Source organism: Amborella trichopoda, chromosome 8, assembly GCF_054954075.1.
Source record: "Amborella trichopoda isolate Santa Cruz 75 chromosome 8, AtrichopodaSantaCruz75HAP2 v2.0, whole genome shotgun sequence".
Lineage (NCBI taxonomy): Eukaryota > Viridiplantae > Streptophyta > Magnoliopsida > Amborellales > Amborellaceae > Amborella > Amborella trichopoda.
The window spans coordinates 45329881-45346798 of record NC_142343.1 but is presented as its reverse complement, the minus strand read 5'-3'; the positions used below and the strand labels follow the sequence as shown (position 1 = coordinate 45346798).

Sequence of the window (16918 nt, the reverse complement as noted above, 5' to 3'; positions counted from 1 at the left end):
AGGAATAAAACATTGCCGTCGCTCAAAACTACAATAGAAAAAATGGGTTAAGTATAGCGTCCAAGCATCATTCCCGTTATCGAAAGTGCTTTCTAGAAGAAGATTTTGAGTGAGGCTTTGTTTTTTTCTCATAAAGCCTAAGCCTTATAGAAACTTCATCTACATATTTCTTTTGTCTGGTGCATACAAGGAGACCTTTTAAAGAAGGATAGGTTTCTAGCTTACTCATAAGTACACATGCAGCCCCCCTCTGAAGTTTATCCAAAATTTTAGAATTCATCATTTAAGTCGAATTCATCATCATTTTTTATTCAAAATTTTAGAATTCATCATCTAAGTCGAATTCATCATCTAAGTCACTTGATCATAAATATGGGAAAAAAAAAAAAAAACTTTAAAATGTGCTTTATTTGGCACCATCCACATCTGATTTGAACCTTCACACAATGTCCAACTTTATATCCGTCTTTATCCATATCTGATTTGACCCTTCACACGAACTTTATGTCCATCTTAAAGACGGTACGTTGAAGAGGCGGCGACCCCTTGCACCTGCATACTCATAAAACATTTTTCTTTAAATAATCAAAATAAGGTGTATTTAAATATGTAATCAAAGTATCCAAAATTCGTACAATGGCCTACATAAATCCCTTGTTATGAAAATTAATAACTGAAAAAAAAGTGTGGATTGAACAAATTCTATTAATATTTAAGAATTTTAAAAATAGAGTCCATAAAATGTTTAAAAAATACAACATTTTTCAGATTTGAAATCCGTTTCCACATCCATACATTGAGTCAGAGAGGATGAATTGAGGAGATCCCATCTCCAAAGGTAGAATTTATTATAATGTTATGAACCATTCACGAGCATCACGACAAATATGATTAAGGCATTTATGGCCCCTATATAAGTGAGGAGCTGTGCAGCAGGAGGAGTTTGATAGAATATCGAATAAAAGTATAAACAATAACTAATCCCAATAAAAAGGCTGAATAAATAGGATAATAAATAGGATCGATACCGTAGTGTCAAAATAACCTTTTTTGCATTAGAATTTGGGGATGGCTAGGTACAATACTCCACTTTTTTCCTTCTTGATTTATTATAACTTTGGAAGACACATTGGCTTCCATTTCCTTGTGCTTCCAGTTAGGAATCGATCCAAAACCTGTACCCGAATACAATTTAGGTCTAAATCTGACCGGATCCAACCAGTTTCCACCTTGCATACAAGTTTTTTTAGCCGTAAGAGACGTAATTGCGTTACAACTTGTAGTTTGAATTTATCTCACGTAACGGACTTTTGCACCTCCTTTTTATTTTTCAACAATTATATCTCTACTCTCCACCAATCCAACGAAGAAGGCCTCATGACTCAAGAGACTACGCCAATGCTGACGTCTTATTTCTTAAGTGTAAATGAGTGGCCCTCAAACCCTACAACTGCAAATGAGGAGTTGATGGCGCACGCACCGAACCGGTGCGCCGAGGTCGGCGACCGCCATTTGACCAGACCCCCCACACGCGTCTCTTTCACTTTTGGACACGCTCGTGCTTTTGGTGGATGAAGCCACACCACACACTCTTTTACATGGTCAAATATGTGCTCTTTTATACTATATTTACCGATTAATATAATTTTTTTAATTTATACCACCTGTCTTTTTTTCTTTTCTTTTTTTTTGTTTTTCTTTTTTTTTTCTTTTTTTTTTTGAGGTGAATGTTAATGTATACCTTCTCTTTTCTTTTTTTTCTTTTTTTTTAATGGGGGACGTTACGTTGAGGCATCAGGGTGACAAAATTTGACGTGAAAGTAAAAACTAAAATATGTGAGAGGGGTATTTTTTTCTCTATAAACCATTTTTATTAAGACGTAGCTGGATCTCTGACCAGTTGGTCGGTGCCTTGGCCGGTTTAATTTAATACAAAAATCCAAGTTATCAAGGGTGGTTTTGACCAGTAAACTATGTTAAACAAATACTGGGCATATTTTCATATTATATTTTTAAATTTTAAATGTGTTGGTCTTATTTTATTTTTTTAAAATCCAATTCAAAGGTTAGATCGATAGTTTTGTTTTGACCAAATTTCTAACTGATAAAAGAAATATCATATTGATAAATTACTGTAAATTTAGAAAATCTTTACCACCCATCAAAAAAACAAGCGTTAGATGGCTTGATCATCATCGACAATATTTTTTTCTAACTAATTATGGTTGACTGTACAAATCCCGATCCGTCATTCTGCTCTATTAAAAGTCATACCTTCAATAAAATCATAAATCCGTATGTATTTTATCATTATTTTCAACAATATCATTTTAAACCTATCATATTAAATGTCCTAATATATTAAATATCATACACTTAGAGCGGTAACATCTCATCTATGCTCTATATTCCTTACAAAAAAATGGTTTTGTCTGGGTTGTCCTAAAAACAACATAAAGAACACATTTTTTTTCTATTTTCAATTTGCTTCGAAAAGAATAAGAGATCAAGAAAATAATGCATGTATATTAAAAAGTTAACAATAAAAAAATAAAGAATAAAGAAGATGAAAACAAATATAAGATGCGGAAGCATTGATTTTACATGAGTGCCCACCTCATTGTTGTCACCATCTTTTGGCCTTTTTTCTCGACGACTCTTTAATCTCGTTCAGGCATTTTCTTATTATTGCAACTGCCAACCAGATCACGCCACGTTATAGATAACGTCAACCTTTTTTGTACCACGTTTCATAGCAGATTTCTTGGCCCGTCGTTACGCCTGAAGGCGTCGATCGAGGGGAAAAAGTTTTGTCGATAAGTTTACGCCTCAAAATTCCATTTTTGTTTCGATGCTGAAAACCCTCATCTTAGCCCCACAATGCATGAAAAACAACAGATTTTCAATCTTTAAAATAATGTATAATATAATATATTATCTAGACTGTCTTGTCCTCACAGCACCAGAAAAATAGATTTTAAATCTTAAAATAATGCGTCATTTAATATATTATCTAAACCGTTATTTTTTAAGTATTATAGATATGTTCCATCTATATTATTTTTTTAACTTTAAATTTTTATATTTAAATATAAAAATAACTTTTAAAACCATCATTGTCATGCCTCAATAATTTACAATACTTATATTCCTGATATGTAACAGTCAAAACATATATACATATCTTTTTATGACAAATTTACAATGGCGAATTCTTACAAAGTAACAAAAGAAGTTTAAGCACAACTACGATATCTTCTAGAGTTGATCCTGACGAGCACTCAAAATGAAACCGCAATTATCTTGAAAAAAAATATGTTTACCATAATTTGATGAGTTTTGCTACTCAGTAAGTGATCATAATCCTAAAAATAATCATGGTTGAAAGATATCAATATTTTAAAAAAGGAGATCTATTAACAGAAATACATCAACAGTTTCACTTTAAAAAATGCATATTTAAGTATAATTCGAATAATTAAAATGTGTATAACATTTTAACGGCAGTGCATAATTCAAAGGATTTCACAAAATACCTACTGGCGTCCCAAGTAGGTCACCTATATACCCCATCAGCGTCCTGATGGGTCTACTTAATCCCTATCGGCGTCTCAGATAGATCCACTTAATCCCTGCATGTCCACTTATACCTCACCGGCATACCGGATAAGTCCACTTAATCTCTACCGGCGTACCAGATAGGTCCATTTATACCTCACCGACGAATCAGATGAGTCCACTTGCATACTTAAATTATTTATAAATCTCTTTAAACATTCGAAAGTAGCAATATCATGTACTCAATATATCACTGAAATTATTAATATGAATTTTACTGAAATCATTAATAACAGTCACTTTCAATAACTTTTCAAAAATAACCAGTCAAATATTTTGGGCTCAAATTTAAGAAGGTAGCAGTTCGTAAAGACATTCTAGTATAATTTCCAATCTAATATGTATAGAAAAACTCTTATAGAAATTCAAGAATACATAATTATTACAATTCATGGGATGTGAATTCGCAAATAAACATTTCACAGAGAATGCTATAACCAATTGCAAAAATATCAGTTTTCAAATAATAAGGCAGACATTTGCACATGAAATTTACAATGTCTAAATATTAAAAAACAGTAGAAAGAAATCTCACAATTTTACTAAAAGCAGAAATATCACATTTATTTATAATAATTTTATAGTATCTAAAATTTTCTAACAATAGACAAGAAAAATAAATAAATTTATTTCTAAGAATTTACAGCATTTAAAATTTATAACATAGATAAAATATCACAATTTTATTAAAAAGATTATTTTTCAAAATAATGAGGTCGCTTGCGCATAAAATTTATCGCGTATAAAATTCATGATAACAAGCAGGAGTAATTATTTAATTTCATTTTAAAAAAAAACGGATTATTTTTCAAGATAATGAAGTCACTTACCTAAAATATTTGAGAGAGAGCTTTCGATAAAAAATTCAACTAAAGAGATAAATAGCTCACTGCGTTTCGACTAGAGAGAGAAAGATCTCGAAAATTTTATAGGGTGAAGATCTTCGTTTCTCCTATTTAAATTCTTAAGATACTTTATTATATTAATTTATTAAGTTACACCTTATATATGAGGTGTGACAATTATATTAGATATGAAACATTTAAAGCCCAGGTCCACCAAAGGACGAGGTAAAAGAAAAGAGAAGTTAACAACAACGGTGATGGTCCCTAAAGATCACAATACTTATATAAACCATCATATAATAAAGAATTGTTTATTTATTTATTATTATTATTATATTATTATTATTATTATTATTATTATTAAAGGTTAATATTGTTACAATCATAAAGATTTGCGATATGGAAAGAATATATTTTGGCACTATTTGAATGTGCACCCAACTTTAATTGTTTAGAGCCTCGGTTTCATACAAACCACACCCTTGAGTGGGAAGTAATAAGTTTAAGCCAAAACTTATAAGATCCGACAGGAGCATAAATCGAACTTTACTCCCTCAGGTAAACCCTAGCTACCACTGTTGTAGTTATCAAAACTGGAGTAAATGGTCTGGTACAGCGGATTGTGTGACTAACCAGGGCCTTGCCCGATTGGCTTATTGTAAAAATTGATTTTGGTCGAAAATTTTAAAAAAAAATCAATGTTTGACCAATATTGGTTGGAATAGGTAGTTTTTGGTTGGTTGGACCGTATTTATTTTTGTTCTATATTATATATTTTAAATTATTTTTTATATTTTTACTTATATTTAAAAAAATCAGTCGAACTTATTTTGATTGAAATAGACCTTTTGAGGTTTGGTCAGATCCTGATAACACTAATCACTATTTTTAAGATCTCCAAATTTTGGTTACTCGAGAACTTTTAAATAAATATTAAAAATAAATAAATAAATAAATAAAATGTACAAGCTTTATTTCTTCTAAAAAAGTGATTTAAGTTGGATTCCGATACGTTAATAAAAAATTTCTTCCAAAGGTCTTTCAGCCGAATTTCCTTTGTAGCTTAGATAACTTGTAGGAATCTCATGAACGGAGGAATCGTGGGAACCCAACACCCAATAAACGGTTGAGATGATTTACGGGCTGGAATCTCACCTGGAATACACACAAGAGTCTCATGATTAAAAAAGTACTAATAATAATATGCATCCGTAACTGTAGAGGTAAGGTGTACCTTCAAATTTTATCATGGTATATAATTTTGATATAAAATGTTTTAAGGATTATCTCAAATTCTATTTTTATATCTAATTATAAAAGTTTAAATTTAAAAAATGGTTAAAATCAAGTAGATCTATAAACATATGAAAATATTGGAAATAGATGGTGTAGATAATATGTTGTAAAATGCACTATTTTTTAAACTTGAAATCCTTTTATTTTTCATGATCATATATCTCGATGTCGAGATGATCAATCATTAAAACTACTATTTTCGATGGAATTTTGAGGTGCATCCGTAGTTCTACATTATAAGAAGGTTACATTCTTATGTAAACTTTTTCCTAATAATAATTGTGTTTTCAAGCGTTTAATGGTTCTAATTGGGGTAGCCAATTCTTTAAAGCTCGACAATTTGGGCGATCCTTAATCCCTCTCTCTTGTTATTTACACCTTATGCCTTCTCTCTCTATGAGTCGATTCTCCTCTCACACAACCTACCTGTTTTTTTTTATCATTAGCAAAATTTGAGAAAATGAAAGATATATAGAAGATCATTGTCATAGTTCAAGTTTTTTATTAATTAATTGGAATCAACTACGTGAATCATGGTCCACCATTTTGCTTTATTAAATGCCATATCTGATGTTATAAGTTATTGTATATTTTCTCACTACTTTCAATCATGACATTTTGGGGTTATCCATTATTTTTTTAGCTTTCCACTTTAAGTAACTCGCACCGTCTAGCATGTACTATACTGAGCTTATGCCACACATAGCCAGCTAACCTAAGTCTACTATCTTTTATCATATTGCCTAATGGTGTCTCGCCTAAAACATACATGGAAAATACCCATAAAAAAGAGGAAATATATGTATAAAAAAAAAGCAATAGGTAAATCAAAAGAGAGACGAAGCCTTGGGTGAATCAGAGTCTCTCTCTCTTGGGCAATGCATGTTTGGTCCAATCGTTTCAATAATTCAATTCTCTAAAGTTTTATCGGAATAGCCCATTCGGATAAGGGAGCGGTTTGTATACACTCAAGGCTCTAAACAATCAAATTAGAACCCACCTTCAAATAGTATCGAAAAATATGATTTTAATATTGGAAAGTTTTGTGATAGCTTTAAATTATATTTTTGTCTTTATTTATAAAGTTTAAAGTTAAAAAAATAGTGTAGATTGAGCAGATCTATTAAAACTTGAAAATCTTGAAATTTGACGGTCCAAAAATGTATTATAAGATGCACTATTTCCAAAACTTGTAATCCATTTTTTTTCTCATGTCCATACATCTTGATGTTGAGACGATCAGTTTGATTATATTTGAACATCAAAACAACCTCTTATAATGAAAGTTTTGAGGTAGGCTCTAATTGGATTGTTTAGAGGCTCTATATAAACTTTTCCCTTCCGAAAACGAACTTAGCCAATCAACACTATCTGAGTTTTTTATTTACAAAATATGTTCTTCATTGACACGTGTTGGCCCACAAAAAATCAAGAACCAGTCCCAAGTCCCCCATCCACAAGTTCTTCCTTGTTTAAAATTTATTTTGCATCAAAAATTTCAACTTTATTTTTTACTATTTTTCCATTATTTAAGAATGTCACAAGGCTTCAGCTTTTTAAAATGTTTTCTTAAATATCAATTAATAGGAAATCAGGAGTCTACTACTTTCCATTATTTAATAATCATAATATAATTATTTTTTTTAGTAAAAACAAGTCACAATCCTTCCTTAAGCTAAAGCTTAAAAAAAAAATTAAAACAAGAGAAAAAGAAGAAAGCCATGATCAGCTTGAGCCATTACATCTGAGATCAGGGTGATTGGAATGATTTTGCTACACCCATGCTCAATATAAGGTGGTCACAATTCCTTACAACCATTTGATATGAAATTTGATAGCTTCGATGTGTTACAAAGTTCGAAAAAATTTCTTTTGCAGTTTGAGCTGGGTCGATAGAATAATTGCAGCCACCCAATTTCACATCCAATGGTTAATATTATTGTAACCACCTAATATCCAAAGCAAATGGTCTAATTATATACTTTATCTTTATTTTATCACTAATTATGAAATATAATGCTCCAATAATAGTCTAGATCCAGCAGATATGCGAATACATGAAAATCTTCAAAAGTGACCGTCCATAAATTACCTTTTCCAAAAGACTTCAAATCTATTTTTTTTCATGTTTATTCATGTCGAGATGATCGATTTGAGGATTTTTGAGCATCAGAATAACTTTTTCTAATGAAATTTGATATGCGCCTTGATTTGATTGTTTAGGGCCTCTACTTTATATAAACTTTTTCCTTAATAATTTTATTAGTAGTTGCTTTATTTACCTTAGAAGCAAAGGAAGATGTAAGGAAAGTTCATCCCCCATAGGCTCAAAACCCTTTTTTTCCAGTTTTAAAAATCAACGGGTGACGCAACTCACACGTGTGCCGTGGGAATTAGATGGCGCCCAGCTTTTGAGGGGTGTCACATTTTTTGACACCCACTGTTTGTCCCTGTAGTGGCCTGCCTATATAAATTACCTCACCTCTCTATGCCTCAGAAAACCACCTCACATGACATGCACAACTCACCATCTTCTTCCTAATCTTTCTAAAAACCGGAGTTGGTTTTCCGGCGACCTGAAAACCACTTTTTCAATGACGAAGGTGTACCCGAACGCTGCTTCGGAGGTGCCGAGGCCGGTCACCCGCGGCCCGGTGGTGACTTTAACAGTGTGGAAGAAGTCATTGCTGTTCAATTGCAATGGTTTTACTGTGTATGATAGTAGGGGGAATTTGGTTTTTAGGGTTGATAATTATCTTTCTGATCATAAAGGAGAGCTGGTTCTCATGGATGCATGTGGAAAATCACTTCTCACTCTTCGAAGAAAGGTGAGAATGCTATGATATTTTCTAGAAATTCCATTGATCTCTCTCTCTCTCTGTTCTTTGACAGGGGTTAAATAATTGGTCTTGAAAAATTTTGAATAGAATTTTATCAGAAAATTATATTTGTGATTGAGAGCTCAGTATTTATCAGAAATGTTTTAATATGATTGAGAGCTTACTTTTGCTAATTCTAATGGTTTTTATGGTGTAAATATTTGTTATGATATTTATTGTCATTGATATTAAATTTCGGTTTTTTTTTTTTTTTTTTTGTGGGCCTGGTAAAGGAGTGATAATGTAATAGTTGAATATAGATTTATGATCATGTACTGAATATTATTGAGAGCAGTACTTTTATGATTATTACTGGTTTTAAAATTCTTGGAGCTTTCAAAAGACGGAAAACGGTGATAAAATTGGGCAAATTTTGGAAGTAAAGTTCTTTGAAGCAGCATGTACGAACACAATTTGCACACGGATTTATAAGAGAATTTTCGAAATTTATTGAGAGATGAAATTTTAATGGTTTGTAGTGATTTTAAGCCTATAGAGGCTTTTCCAATTTGGATAAAAATGGTTGGATGGGGCTGCAGCCCTATCAAAATAAGTAAATCCCCACCTTACAACTCATCGGAAATTGTAAGTCAAGCATTGAAAACCTTTATATCAGTCATCTCGACTGAGTAAATCTTCACCTCATAACTCATCGAAAATTGCAAGTCAAGCATTGAAAAACCTTTATATCAATCATATAGACTTGGACATTATAGTTGTCGAAACAATTAAGATTTTTAGCTCTAAAAATAATGTATATTATAATAAATTACATATACTGATCCATTTTTCATTAAAAATAGATCATCAATATTTATACCATTGTCGGAGGTTGAAAATCGATTTTAAAGCTATCATAAAGAATTATAAAAGTACTCTCCGTACGAGTATTTGAGTTATTTTATTTTCATAAAGCCTAAGCCTTATAAAAATCTCATTCTTAGAACAAAAGCCAATAAAATTATGCAAACTTTGCAAGAAAATAATTATCGGAATCGGAAGAGAGTTCTTACGGTAAACCCAAATTTTCTTTCTTTTTTTTAAAAAAAAAAAAATATCCCACCTTGTTATTTTTCTCAAATGACTGTTCTACCCCCGGATGGCAAATTAGTGCAAGTGTGAAAATGACTTGAGCAATTATTTCACTCAAATCCTTCGTCATTTTGGGTCTTTCAACAGGCTTTTCCTTTCGGCCACTTTGTTCATCACTAGTCGAGGGGGACTTTGGGCAAGGTTTCTATGACTCCTATGTAGAAATAAGTCCTTTTTTATAAAATTCTATTTTTGATCTAGATTCTAAACCTGATTTTTATGGAAACATAATCTCTGAGATTATCATGAATATGTAAATAAATAAATAAATTAGAAACTAAAAATGATAATTTTTATGAAGAAAATGTTTTGACCATTTGTTTACTTTCTTTGGAATGACTCCACATTTGCATCCATCTTTACTATGAATTATTTATGCCTCTCGGGATGCAAATGTCAAAATATGTTCCGGGGCCATATCCAATTTTTTGAGAAACTATGAGGTAATTCAAAATATACGGAGCATTTTTAAGAGATCGGCGTTGTCTAAATTTATTCAGAAATCCAATCAATATTTAATCCCAAATAAATGGGTTTTCAAAATAAGTCACATTTTCAACCCAAATAAAATGGGTTTTTAAGATAAGTAACATTTTCAATCCATATTTAATCCCAAATAATTTTTTAAGATAATTAACAATTCCAACCAATATTTAAAAGCCAAATAAAAGGGTTTTTAAGACAACAATGGTTTTTTTAACCATAATTAATCGCAACTAAATGGGTTTTCAAGATGAGCAATATTTGATCACAAATAAATGGGTTTTCTTTTATAAACTCATTGATGGGTTTCATTGTTGTTGGCCCTTTTGAGGAAAATTTTGTCGTAAATACAATTCATTGTGGTTTGATGGTTAATATTTGAGGTTGTCTTAAAAGATACTATGGGAACTCTTAAAAGACTTTCCAGTTCTACATCGTCTAGAACATTGCAATCTTACTTATAAAATAAGTTTACCGCATCATGCAGATGTTAAGCTTAAGTGATCACTGGCTCATCTTTGATGGTGACTTCGGCTCAGGTGCAAAGCCGCGATTTTCTATGAAGAAGTCGAGAAATTTCCTAAACCCCAAGTCCTTGGCTCACGTCTTCTCAAGCGCATCAAAGACGCCCATCTACGAGATCGAGGGCATATATTCCCAACGGTGTTGCACCATCCTCGATGAGAAGCAGCAACATGTGGCGGAGATCAAGTGCAAGGAGGCATCAAAAGCGGGGATATCGTATGGTTGGGATGTGTTCAAGCTGATCGTACAACCGGAAATGGAGATGGAGGTGGCCATGGCACTGGTGCTCCTGCTGGACCATATGTTCTCTTCAAGGTGGTCCACTGCTGGCCGCAGGACTACAGATAACAGATAGGAGAAATGATCGAATAATGCCCATGACTTTTCAGAAAACGACGTGAAACACCAGGCTCTTTTGAACATCCTAAAAAATGATCATTTTGCCTTGCCCCTAGCTAACAGTGGAGCCCTATGTAAGGAAATGGGAATGCCACTCACCAACTAGGCGGTCAGGGATGGAATTGTCATATGCTTGAAAGAGGAGGGTGAGAAGGTTTGAGCATTTTGGTCATTTAGAGGAAAGATGGCTTCATTGGAGTGAGATAGGGGAGATTTGGGTGAGACTTAGATTTCTGTAGTTTTTGGCTAGAAATCTTTGGGTGTATGGTTTATTTAGAGAAAAAGATTGGGTCCCTCTTGCGTGTGAGAGAGACTTTAGATTTCAATTATTTTTGGCTACAAATCTTGGGTTATTTAGAGAAAAAGATTGAGGCTCAGAGAGAGAGAGATTTCGCTTCCATTAGAATTTTTCCTTCATGGTTAATTTTCGTTTTAAAGATAGTAACTGTTGTATCTATATAATTGTATAAAGCTTTACTGGGAGTTTTTTTTTTTTTTTTAAAAGGAAAATCCATCTGTAACTTGTTTCAACAGAATTCCTTTTAGATCCCAGCATATTTTATTTAGTTAATACAATTTGCTATTCCCGATAAAAACCACCAAATTGGTGAAGTAAAGAGAAAAACATTATAAATTCGAATCATTTCTCCAAATGATATTTTAGATAGTAGTTATCCAACTTATGACTTCATTGAGAGTATGATTCTTAATAGAGCAAAATGACGAATTAGGATTCGTATAGTCGGTTCCAATTAATAGAAAAAAAATTATGATGATGATGATGATAATAGTTATCCAACTTCCTTTGCAAGAGCTACGATTGAAAAATTGTTTCATGCAGGTTGGGCCGCGTTTCTACATATGCATTCGAAAAAGTGTAAAACAACTACCTTAAAGATGGACGTAAGTAGGTGTTCCATCTAAAAACAATAGAAACTAACGGTCCAAATGTTTTCTTACTGGAATTATTATTTATGGTTTTTAAATTTTATTTATTTTTTTATATTCATTATCTATATGTTAGATATTACATGTCTTTAAAATTCGAGGCTTAAAATCCATCTCAAAAATACATTTATTATATGCCCGCATTTCTACATATGTGGACTTGGCCGCATAGAAACCGGGTCCGCTACAATTTCCAATCTATTTTCCCAGTTTTTTCCATTAAAAAAAAAGAAAAAAGAGAAAGAGCGAGAGAGAGGATTGTTTTAACTCAATACTAATTTAATACATCGAGACCATTGCCTTTCGTGCAAAGAGGCGGTATAAAATTTTATCAGATTTTGAGCAAAATAACACCCTCGAGTGTGCTATGTTAATCTCATGGCCACTAATGGTTGTAACATTTTGTACTCGGTCATCCTAGCGTATACTTTCACGTTTATAAATGAATCCCATTTATACTCCTCATCATCGTTTTTTTTTACTAATCTCTCATTTTACTCTACTAAGGACCATATCCTCTATGAGGCCATAATTCCATCTTATTTATGCTTATAAGTTACTCGAATTTACCTCAAGTTTGTCGTAACAAACTTATTGAGATACACATTTGGAAGATTTATCTATCAATGTTCTTACTTATATTCTTCTAAACTATAGACAATCAATAATTTTTCCCATTCTAAGTTTATCATCTCAATGTTATCATTTCGCACGTGAGTATGTCATACCCTTGTATAATGCTGAAGAAATCCTGGCATTTGCATGTATAAAGCCTTAGAAAGTTGTTATAAAACCTCAACTATGGTCAATTAACACCTCGACTGTCCGATTTCACATCTAACAATTATGAGTGATTTTAAATTATTACACCAAAGGCACCAGATATACTTTTATTCTATTCCTTCCCTCATTTTAAAGAAAGAAAAAGTTTATATAAGGGTAAGGCACTAAACAATCAAATTAAGATATACCACACAATTCACTAGGAAAAATTGTTTCGATGCTAAAAAATCATCAAATTGGTCATCTCGACCTCAAGATGTATAGATAAGAGAAAAAATAGACTTTAAATACTAAAAATAGTTCACCTTGTAATGCATTATTGAGATAGTCAATTTTCAAGATTTTCGAATCATGGATCTACTCGATTTAATATTTTTTTAATCTTTAGATTTTCATAACTAAGTATGAAAATAAATTTTCAAGCCATCTCAAAGATTTTTGATACTGGAACAACATATTTCGATACTATTTGAAGGTGAGCCTTATTTTGATTGTTTATGGCATCAACCTTGTACAAAATACTACCTTTGAAGAAGAGTCATATACATGTCTTTTTCATTCAGAAATTATGAAAGCTAAAAACCTCCAATCCCAATGCCTTTTTTGCAAGTCAAGGAAATGTTCCTTTCTAAAGGTTCCCCTGATTGAAAAAATTAATGTCGAGTGTCATATAATTAATATCGAGATACTGTTTTATTCTTAAATTATTAAGGGTTGGAAGGAGGACTCCCAAGCTAACAAGGCTTGATGGTGCTAAAATTTGGAATTTGTGGAGGATAATGATTGATTGTGATTGCTTGTAAAATGGGTTAAATAATTAGATTATGACAACAAAGGGAACAACTAAATGAGAAACCAACGTATTCAACGAGGGATGAAAATGAAATGTTAGCTAAGATTTGCAATTTTCAGCCTAATAATAAAATTTTCTTTTGAGAAAAAAAGTAGTCTAAGGCTGGATATTTTTAATAGAAAAAAATTAGAGAAATTAGTCGATGATATGAACATGAAAAATATCATCTGATGCACAAATAAAAGGCATTATTTTTATATTTTTTTGGCAATTCAATGGGAAAGACAATCCCCTACATGTTTTTGCAAATAGTTTAGGAGTTAGTTTTTTTTAAGATGGTTAGCGGGGTGGTGTCAAAAGGAATGAAAGCTACAAACGTGGTGATTAGGGTGTGAGGATGCTACCACCACAACTATTTTCATATTACATATTTGCAAGCGCTTGGGATACATTTCCACGCAACTATTCAAACTTTAACAATCTGACACCGTAAAGCGAAACAACATAATATACATAATTTCCGTAAAGCGAAACAACATAATATACATAATTTGTGTATAGTTGTTGTTCCTTGATAAAAAAAACACAACAAAACAATAATGAATTGATGAGATCACCGACCCTTGGATCTATCCCCAAACTAGGCAATGAGAATGGGTGCTAAATCCAAATTCTATAGGCCAAACCCCATGGTCACGGGCATACCATGTGAGCAAATCATTGCTCTTCTTCTTTCTCCTATCCATATTCCATTAGAAGACTTCTATTGTATATAGCCTCCACTTCATATAATTAATTATTAAATTTAAAAGTAAAGGCCAATAGAAATTGAGATCCAAAGTATCATCTTATCATTAAAAGTCACATTAAGAGTAATTATGATTAGCCCTCTAAAGACCTAATAATATTTAGATCTGTTTTTCCATCTCAATGCCATGATATATAATTGGATATCTCGAATGAAGGCATGAAAGAGACAACAAACATCTTTCATAATCTGTTGGAAAGAAATAAAAAATACCCTACAAAATTTTTTGGGTGAACCAAATTTCAATTTTGTCACAGACTACTAAATTTTGTTGGAACCTTCTTTCAAGGCTCTAGGGCTATTGAGACATGTCCACATGTACTAAGAAATGTCATGTCATTTGATTGCTTCAATAGAGGTCCAATCAGTTCCAAACTCTTTCAAATTACATGAAAGTAACTTCACTTGACCTTTTATCATAACAATCTCAGATTTAGACCGGGATTTTTTAAGAAACTTTGAAGCAGATTTTGTAATTCGTACATTTCTCTAAAAGGGGTATCGCAAGATAGTTAAAATGAATCATATTGCTTGTTAAATTGACCTATTGGAAGTAGAAACAGAAATTTACTTGTTGCAAGTTTTTTTTTTTTTAGGTTATAGAAATGAGAAGAGAGTAATATGCTCTACAAGAGTTCAAATATACGCACACAAGCATATAGAACTTTTTACAAATATAAATAAAAAGAAATGGCCAGATAGTTTTTTTGAGCAAATGCGAGAATTCATTGCGGTAATGAAAGTTACAACAGAAGAAAAACAAAACAAAATAAAGAGGAAAGAGATAACAGGGGAAACAAAAAAGAGAAACGGAGGAGATGGGGTAAGGCCACCATCAATGTAGAGAAATCACCTCGTAATCCCTAAGGACTAAGATTTCAACCATAACAACATTGAGCTTCCACGGCGTAGAATCCGGATTAGAGCAAATAATATAATATTCGATTTTGTGTAGAAGAATACATAAATGATAGATATGCTCTACCTACATGGAGAAGCTTGAGAAAGACTCACTGAAATTGCAAAAATATACTCAAAATTATCTGGATTAGAGCAAATAATAATATAATATTCGATTTTGTTTAGAAGATTACATAATGATACTCAAAGTTATCAATTAGAGCAAATAATATAATATTCGATTTTGTTTAGAAGATTACATAGAAAGACTCACTGAAATTCCAAAAAGACACTCAAAGATTTAGAGTTGGTGGAGATGCGGGGTATCGATCCCCGTACCTCTCGCATGCTAAGCGAGCGCTCTACCATCTGAGCTACACCCCCACGATGTGAGAATGATTACCATCTAAGCTACATTACCTTTATGTTACGTTGTATCAAAAATTACCCAGCTCACCTCAAATATTTTGGATGTCCAAAATCACTTGCTTTTACAAAAAGAATTTCTTTCTAAGCAATTTTTTAGATCGGGAGGTTGGATATGTCATGCTTGGACTGAGCAGGATCGCCAATTTAGGCAGGTTTGGGAAACTAAGAATCGGTCAAGAAAAAAGTTAAATCATAATTTTAAAAATAAAAATTATAAAAAACATTAAAATGGATGGAAATTGTGCGATTTTGTGGATCTAGATGAGCCGCCTCTTTAAAAATGCTTATTTGATTCTGGAGATCTGTGCTAAATTTAATGGTGATCATTTGGAGTCCCACACACATAGGTGTGGGAGGGTCTCATAAGATCATTACTCTAATCTAATAAATAGTTCGAGACGAAGGAATTTTAGAGTTGATTTCTAGTTCACGAAAAATTATTTTTATGCTCGGCTTTTATGTGTTCAACAATTTCCCCATCTTTTAAATTGTACTATCAAATCTTAAAGTCTTTATTTATTCAATAAAAATTCTAATTAAAGGGTAATTTGCTATACTTCTCAGGCAACCTCTGCCAATCATCAATTGGGGCAACGGTTAAGATCGGATTTTATTTCAAATATGGCCCCTTGTGGTGGTTGTTGCTTCGTAGTGGAGTAGTCAAGTTAAGTAAATAAAGTCCTTAACATTTGATACCACAATTTAAAAGATGGGTAAATTTTGGAGCAAATAAAAACTAAGCATAAAAATAACATTTCATGAACTAGAAATCAATATTAAAATCACTTTGTCATCAATTATTTACTATATTATTTTTCAATAAATTTGGTGATAGTCTAGGGATCATCACGAACCTATTAGGTTTGTGAAGACCCATCCCAAACTAAGAGGATGGTTTTGTAACCATTAGGGGCCTCTTAGGTCCTTGATGGATCTTGAAGCCCCAAGTACTCACTTAGGTGGTTGGGACTAAAATGAATAAAAGCAAAAGGTATGTGTGTAATATTGAATCAAGATAAGTACTTTAAAAATACTAAAAAAGGATATTTTTGATAAATTTCCTTCTAAGTGGAATCCAAGATTACTATATTTACTTTATTTATTTTTGGAAAATATTACT

At 32.1% G+C, this 16918-nt stretch overlaps 1 protein-coding gene, 1 long non-coding RNA gene and 1 other non-coding gene across 3 annotated transcripts; 1 reads left to right on the top strand and 2 right to left on the bottom strand.

The window, feature by feature from the left end:
- Nucleotides 1-282: 282 nt before the first annotated feature.
- Nucleotides 283-2794, bottom strand: LOC148781143 (uncharacterized). Its single transcript, XR_016060957.1, has 2 exons — nt 2617-2794; nt 283-552 (listed from the first exon to the last, which is right to left on the bottom strand). It is a non-coding gene; the product is annotated as an uncharacterized LOC148781143 (long non-coding RNA).
- A 5468-nt stretch (nt 2795-8262) lies between these two features.
- LOC18432465 (protein LURP-one-related 8) lies at nt 8263-11733 on the top strand. The gene is made up of 2 exons (XM_006842567.4): nt 8263-8587; nt 10701-11733. The coding sequence occupies exons 1-2, from the start codon at nt 8270-8272 to the stop codon at nt 11091-11093; spliced, it is 711 nt and encodes a 236-aa protein (XP_006842630.2). The 5' UTR covers nt 8263-8269; the 3' UTR covers nt 11094-11733.
- Nucleotides 11734-15680: 3947 nt separating this feature from the next.
- TRNAA-AGC (transfer RNA alanine (anticodon AGC)) lies at nt 15681-15753 on the bottom strand. The gene has a single exon. It is a non-coding gene; the product is annotated as a tRNA-Ala (tRNA).
- Nucleotides 15754-16918: the final 1165 nt, after the last annotated feature.

Coding starts and splice junctions, on each gene's coding strand:
- LOC18432465 (XM_006842567.4), top strand. CDS start 8,270: ATGACATGCACAACTCACCATCTTCTTCCTAATCTTTCTAAAAACCGG. Junction 8,588..10,700: donor TTCTCACTCTTCGAAGAAAG/GTGAGAATGCTA, acceptor CGCATCATGCAG/ATGTTAAGCTTAAGTGATCA.